The 7982-nt window shown below is 42.3% G+C and overlaps 1 protein-coding gene across 1 annotated transcript in view; it reads left to right on the top strand.

Annotated features, from left to right (window-relative positions):
* The window catches only part of GFM1 (G elongation factor mitochondrial 1), a 39924-nt gene extending 37019 nt beyond the window's left edge, over positions 1-2905 (top strand). Inside the window, exon 18 of the mRNA XM_066600389.1 lies at positions 575-2905. Within this exon, the coding sequence (XP_066456486.1) occupies positions 575-706 (132 nt within the window). The 3' untranslated portion in view covers positions 707-2905. The remainder of the gene's footprint in view (positions 1-574) is intronic.
* Positions 2906-7982: the final 5077 nt, after the last annotated feature.

The following is a 7982-nucleotide window of genomic DNA, read 5'->3' on the forward strand; positions in this document are numbered from 1 at the left end:
CAATGACTGGGAATTGAAAACTAAAAGCCAGAATACCATACACAGACAAGTGTTTCATCAGTGTGCAGTAGTGACATTGACATTGACTTGCAGGAATGCTGCCTTCCAATAGGTGGCGCTGCAGAGGTATTGTTCCATCTTTCCTATTTGGATTAGTAAATTGACTTTAATATAATGTATATACTATATATGACATCAGCTGTAAAGGGGGGTGTAAACAAATATGCTGCTCAATAGATACCATTCACCAAAATCTTGGCAGTAGGATTGAACCTTTACATCTAATATGTCAGTTATTTTGCCTTTACTGCTCAGTGCCTTAAAGGTCTAGGGCCCCTAATATGAACAATATAGTAGCATGAGGTTTTGTTTCAGTCCTCTATCAGGCAGCTTTAATTCCCGTCGGTTTCGCAACTTTTTATATCAAAGTATCCCTCCCAACCGTTAATGAACTGCCCTCACTTACAGAAAGTAGGATGTGTTTTAATAAGGCTGTTTTCATGTAGGGATCTTTTTGTATGTGTGTAGATCCCATCTTCATGCTCTAATACAATCCTGGCTTTTTTGTTTTTAGGGAAAGGGTGAATACACAATGGAGTACCTCAAATACCAACCTTGTTTACCTCGCACCCAGGAGGAATTGGTCACCAAGTATCTAGAAGCCACGGGTCAACTTCCAGTGAAGAAGGGAAAGTACAAGAACTGATCTCTGTTCTTATAGTGATCCTTATAGACACTTGAGCTGTTCTGCTCTGCTTTTTTTTATTGTGAAATGATCCCCACAGATCCTATTTATACTATGTATGTACATTCTGGCCCTCTCAGGGGTGCAGTTACAGCCGCCATTAAAGATCCATAGCTGGTTTTTGTGAAGCCCCTTGGACCTGTACTTGGGTTCTAATATCTGCAAATCCAGAGATGATCTGATACATGAAGAAAACATTTTGCTGCAATGATTTGTGTTGTAAAACAGAAGAATCTTCATTTTATTTTCTCTGAATGACCAACTGACTTCTAACTGGTGTTGAACTTCATAGCTGGATAGATTGCCTTTTTTTTTTTAATCCGATACTTTATTTGGATGGATCACTGTATATATCGCTACTTCTGAGCTATAAGCGTAATTGTCATTTATTTTATTTTTTTCTAATCTAATGACTTTTTCAGATTCAGGCTGCTTTTAATTTAAAATCACTCTTGAAGTACTGCCATTATTCCTATTCAGCTATGTGGCTGAGGAGAGTTGCTAGGGGTAATCCGTCTTCAGCTGCATAGCTGAATGTAGACCGTGAATACTAATGGCTCCTTTATTGTGCATATGCAGACTTCTCAATTGTTTGGGCACTTCTCTGGAGATTTTAAAGGGGCATTTTCATGTCCGAGATGGGAAAGCCCAGAAGCTCTGTTCCAACCATCTGTCAAAAAGAGAGGAGCGCTTAGTGTTGCACTCTTTCTGTAGCTCTCATTGAAGTGAATGGGAGCAATCGAAATAGCGTAGCACATTGTGCTACAATGTTTCCATTCACGTAAATGAGTGTTATGGAAAGAGTGCAGCTTAATTGCTCAACTCTTACCATGGACTCCAGCTAGGTGATAGGTAGTGGTTTCCTATCTTGGCTATGAAAAGCCAACACAGGAATACCACTTTAATGGTCCCTTTACACTGGACGAGTTGTCAGGCAAACTATGCCCGACGGGTCGTCCCAGTGATGCTCACTTCTGTGTAACGGCACAGGAGTGAGGGAGTATCACTGGCATCGCTCACTCTTCTGTTGGCATGGAGGCGGAGCGTGTCGGGGATCGTTCTTTTCCCACCAGCCTCCATTCACAGTAAACGGACAGTTGTTTAAAAGTAAACGACTGCTGTTTACACTAAACAATCAGTCATTCTGTTTTATGCATGCAGAAACTGAATGACTGAACAATTCTCATTTATTCGCTGCGTTTACACGGGATGATTATCATTCAGATTCTCGCCAGAGCGTGGGAATTTGAACGATTTACACGGGACGATTATCATTGAGAAAGGGAAATAAGATCTGGCTTTTAGGCTCCTAAGGTACAGAAGGAATTGAAGTTGTTCTCTTCTCTCTGAACACAGCTGCCCTTCACAGCTAGTCAGAGAGATTAGATAACCATGCAGAGGGAACTGAAGTCATTGCAAGGATCAACCCTTTGCAATGCCAATTTTGGATTCATGGTTTCCTAAGGGGCTTTCACTTTCTGCCATTATACAGTGACGCCATCCGCTGGCCAGTACAGCCGTATGGGACCTGCTGGTGAGGCCCCCCGACAACAGAGCAGCCAGTAATATACAGTAAGAATACCCTGCCGGACATCTTCCGACATCAGAGCTGTACAGCCTTCAATCAGAATGTCTTCAGACGTCAGACAGTGGATTAGAAAGGGTTAAAACCATGTTTAAAAAATAAAAGCTTTTTGTGCCCTGAAGAGTGATGCAGTGAAGGAGCCGTCCATGCTCAGGGGCTGTATTCAGCTATGCAGTTGAAGACAGATTTTCTCTAGCAATAGTCCTCCGCCACATAGCTGTACAAGGGGGAGGGGGGGGGGGCGGAGCACTTGAGTGATTTTTTTTTCAGTTAAATGTAGCCTGAAACTATTAAATATTTCAGAAAAAGTCTTAAAATCGCTTTTTAGACAGAAAAATAAATGAAATGACAATTGCACTATAATGTTCTTATGGGTGTATTGAAACCCTCTATATCACAGCAATGATCCACCAGGGAATAAAGTGTTTTATATGTGTGTCGCTCATTTGTGATGAGCTTTTAATTGTTAAAAAAAGACCTATAATTATGTAAAAAAAGAAAGGCTTTATTTATAGCCTGCTTGTGTCACTTGTCCAGGTCCATTTCCCCCTAATTAAAAAAAAACCACAAAAGTATATAGTTTATTTTTGATTAGGTGTAGTAATCAAAATCACATCTTCCAAGTGTTTGACACCAAAACTTCCCAGCTTTCCGAATGGCAAGCCTGCCAAGTTATGCTGTGATGTAAAAATTGGCAATGAGTATGTGGATGGATTTGTAGTTCAGGAGTCAACACCTATAGTAATGTCTGTTTGCCCAGCTGTCCCACACTGATGTACCTAAGTGGCTTATTTTGCTTTTGTTTTCAGTTTCCCAAAACCCTATAGAGTTGGGTGCGGAGCATCACTATTAAATGTAATGGCATTCATGGGCACAACCACCATCATAAAATGTGACTTGTTAACACATGCAGCTGCTAGTTAGTAGAACACCCGGCCACATGTTATGTAGTTTCAAGGGTGCGGTACTGTGACTTAGCAGGGAGTATAGCAAAACATCTAAAAAAAAGCAAAAAGGAATTTAGTCACTTGCAAAAAGTGGTACGGCATATGGTACGTAAGAACCTCAGTCCTGTCCTAGAGCATACAAGGAACGGCAAAAGGCATTGTCTGAATCTCCCACTTGTTATGTATATGCATGTGTGTAAGGCCTCAGAGTTCTCTTGTTAATTGGAATCATGGGGCAGTTTACAATTCCTTTGTGACATCTGAGTGTTGAATTAGGAAATGCAGACCATGTTGTATGCGAGAGATGTGGGTGAGTGTCTGGTTTGAATACTGATTACTTTGGAGTGACCTAACCCAGGAAAAATGTCCATGGTAAGTCTGTTCCTTTATTTTACAAGTGTGCATCCTGCCAATGAGGCCCTAAGATGGGTGTTACTCCTAAGCTGCTTGTGTGTTCCTTCGTCTTGTTTTCCACTTTTTAAGGGCAAACACATTTTATAGGATTTTCTTGGGCATTTTGTACGAAGTGGTTAGAGTCTAATAACTAGGAAAGCTATGTGTGCTTTATTGGAGGACGGTTGTAGCATATTCCCCAGGAGGCCATCCAGCATCCTCGCAAGCCTAGTTTTAGGACCTGCAATGGACTGGTCTTCTGATACCTGCAGGGACCACCTGTGGTTTTAGAAGCATTCAGGGGTAAAACCTATGCCTGAATTGGGCACCAAGAGATGAAGAAAATGCACAATTTTCTTTACAGTTAAGCATAACTGTGGCATGGATGGTCATTCATTTGTTTCATGTCAAACCAAAGGGAAGATCCATCATTCTCGGACACTTAATAGCACCATAGCTTACAGTTGGTGGTGCAAAGAACTTTAAAAACAGATTCATTTTTTTCAGCTTTTGTAGTGGTCCTTGTATTGCGTTCGCTTCCTCAGTGGCAGCCCACTTCTGCTGGTAGAATCTGCTGTATGTACAGAATGTAGCAAGGACAATTTGATCGCACTCTGTTTTTAAAATATTGGAGGGGTTGTCCTTTTGTATACAAGGTATTTGATGTAAAGTACTACATCTGGACTGGAAAAACACATACATAAAAAAAAGACTTTGGTATACTAATATGTCACAGACTGAACATGAGTCAACAGTATGATGCAGCAGCTCAATACAAACTGGCATGTATTAAGAGAAGTATAGAGTCTAGATCATGTGAGGTTATTATCCCCCTCTACTCTTCCTTAGTCAGACCTCATCTGGAATACTGCGTCCAGTTCTGGGCACCACAATTTAAAAAAGACAAACTGAAGCAAGTGCAGATGGAAATCGCAGTTTGGCGAGCGCAATATCGAGTTTCAAAGCCCGATATCATCTGTGTGAAACTAGCCTTAGAAACGCCATGAACATTTGGGCAATGGGGTTTAACAATTACCTGCTTGTGCTTCCAATTTCATATGGAGGTTTTTCTATTGAAACGTCAGAAACGTCTCCTAGGTGCACTGGTTCAGCCTTGCAAACAAGAACAGACTCTCTGCTCTCACAAGGCTTCTTATATTTTGAAAAAATGAAATTGGGTGCATAAGGTCACATGCAGCAGATTCATTACATAAACGTCTGTTTCTAAAGCATATGTATATATTTTAGCAAATCTAATGCAGATAGAAAAAAAATGGCCAGCGCTCAGTCACATTACTTGAGGGTCCTCGTATATTGCCAGGCTGCCCTTCCCTAGGAATGTCAGCAGCAGGAATAGGTCAAGTGCAGGATTTATTCTGGGCGTGAGATTCCAGCAGTCGAGGCAGCAGCGCGCGGGACACATTTAGTAGCCTGAGAAGTGCAGGCCTGAGAGTCAAGAATGGAGTAGGAAGATGCGGACATCAAAATGTAATCTGTATGTGAGGCGTGCCGATTTTGCAGTTAACTTGTGAAATATACTTATCACAAATATGAATCGCCCTTACAGTGAGTCTTTGTCTTTCTGAGGCTTCCAGACATGCTGTGAAGTTATGCCCCCAAAATCACATTTACTTTTTATGTGTATTAGAGTGTATTTACCCTTGCCAGTTCTGGAGGTCTTTTTTTTTTTTTTTTGCCATGATCTGCTTCAAATTTCAGTAGAAAAACTACTTTTAGGTAATTTTTTAACATCTAAATGCACCCTAAGACCCACTGCACACATGTGGATTTTAATAATAAAATCTCTGCGTGTCTCCTGGGCGGGAGATCTGCAGCTCCAGAATCCCATAGAGATGCATTAACATCTGCAGGGCAAATAAATGCATGCTGATGTGTTTTGTTTTTTTTTAACCAGCGAGCGGGTAGAAATTGCAGCATGCTTCATTTTCCTGCGGATTTCCCACGCAGACAGCTCCCATTGAAGTCGATGGGAGCCGTACAGACATGCAGCGCACCCGCAGCTGTCCTTGTGCTGTACGCTGAGCACATTCGCCGTGTTGAAGAAAGAAGATCGGTCCACAGTGGAGGGCAGACCCGCAGGGTCTGGACAGGTGCTTATGCTGTCGTCTTTGGCCTAATGGCTGTGGGCACGGGTGGAAACTGCTGTAGGATTCCACCGTGCATGCCCATGAACATGGGACATGGGGCCTAAGGCTGGCTTCACACAGGCGAGAAAATCCCGTCAGACTTATGTATTGCGGGATGCACAAATGTGTACCCCATTCTTTTGAATGGGGCCGCTGGCAGCATAGCAGCACAGGCTAGGTGCACACAAGTCATACATATAAGTGATCATTTCCCGTCTCGCAGCACATGCTATCTTTGGGTGTGCCCTCATATTGCCCATTCTTGTCAATGGGACTGGCAGCTGCATTGCACGACATGCTAGATGCACACGAGTGCAATGTAAGGCTTCCCCCATTGAAACAATGGAAGAAACTCACGGATCCTCTGCCATGGCTGTCAAGTGATGTGCGGTGGTTTTAACATAAGCGCCTCGCATCTGTAGGAAGTTTCATGTTGGTGAGCGTGATATCACGTTCACCTGGGTGAAGTTAGCCTAATGCTGGCTTTACACTATATTCACAATAAAACTTAATATAACCCTGGCATGCATCCTACCTTAGCAGAGCACCCACCCTGATAAAGGAGACCCCAATCACAAGCCTCTTCCTGTTATCCTCTATAGTATATTGATGTAAACAAGAAGCATATAGGGAGGAAAGGAATAAATGAGCACACAAAAATTTGCCCTGATTGTTAATACCCAAAAAGTACAGTCTGGAGTTAATATTCAGCCAAAATGCACAACTCATACAGGCTGTATAAGGTGGCAACCCTAAATCCACCCATGCTGAAAAGAGAAGGCAGTGACCTGGTAATCCGCTACAGCTAATGAGCATTTATAGAGAACTCTGCATTGATTTGCTATAAATATACAAAAAAGATGTACAAATTTAAAAGAAGACACTTTATTTAAAATCGTAGACATTTTATTTTTATGTTGGAGATTTTATGTGAATGGAAGAAGCATCTGGGCGAGGATTAACAGACAGGCTACGCTGATAAAAGCTGGTTTCTTCACACATGCTGTTCTGGTACATTCAGAAGTCTTTATATAGGCTCTCTATAGACTAAGTTCATACAGATGCTGGTAATACGCACAGGTCAGATCAGGGCCGCTGGCTTCCATATTTCCCTCCAGGGTATACAGCTATATGCATCTCACTAGCCGGTATGAGAGATTAATGAACACTACATCAGCATAGTAATGTCAAGTTCAAACCGTTTTTGGTCACAAGCATTAAGGAGACTGGTGTGTATGGCGTTGTTGCTGCGATCTATTCTAGTTTGTGAATATTAAAAGCTCTTGTGCTCCCAGAAACTACCCTAGATTATTCATGTCACCCAACCAAACTGAACAGAATATCAGTCTATGCCACATATATGACGCCCAGAAGTGCTGGTGTGTGTTGGCCGCAGTCTTAGAGAAAAAGATCTGTTCTGCCGGCGCATGGGGTAGAACATTTAGTGCGTTCTTATGCTTCTATTCCGTATACTAGTCACTATAGTGAAATATCATACTCGGTATTATAAGCTTATTGCCCATAATTGGGTACAATGTACTCTTGTGCTTTTTTTAAGGTATTTTCTACTACCACTTGGATACATGCGGCATATTTACTGCACCAAACAGTCGCAAGGATCCAGCAGAGGATCTACAAATGTACCCACTTACAGAGGGATCTTGTCACCTATGTGCAGAATGATTACAGCCATCCTGGAGGTCAAATATGCTTTCTCTGGAAGGTCCACAATATGGCTGCTTCAGCCACATGTAGTTTGTTTTGCCCCAACATTGTGGATTTCTTTTTCCTTCTATTTACCGTAAGGCCAATTATACAGACCAATATTTAGATCACTATTTTGCATCAAGATTTGTAAGCAAAACTAGGAACGGGTCCAGAAGGCCGAGGAGATGGAAATCTCTCACTTAGCCTCTTGTCCATGGGTCGGTTGGATTCCGCATGTGGAAGACCACAGCAGAACCCGACCCTGCCCGCGGACGAGGACCCTACGTACCTGTGCAGGTCTTCACTGCGGATGTGTGCGTAAGTGCTGCCGGCGCACATGCGCAGTAGAGATTTTTTTTTTTAAATCCGCGGGCTGTCCGAGAGCCATAGCAAAATGAAGCATGCTGCGATTTGTTTTCCAGACCAGAAGGTCCTCAAAACAAATCCGCATGCTTTTT

The sequence above is a fragment of the Eleutherodactylus coqui genome, chromosome 1 (assembly GCF_035609145.1).
Source record: "Eleutherodactylus coqui strain aEleCoq1 chromosome 1, aEleCoq1.hap1, whole genome shotgun sequence".
In the NCBI taxonomy this organism is placed as follows: domain Eukaryota; kingdom Metazoa; phylum Chordata; class Amphibia; order Anura; family Eleutherodactylidae; genus Eleutherodactylus; species Eleutherodactylus coqui.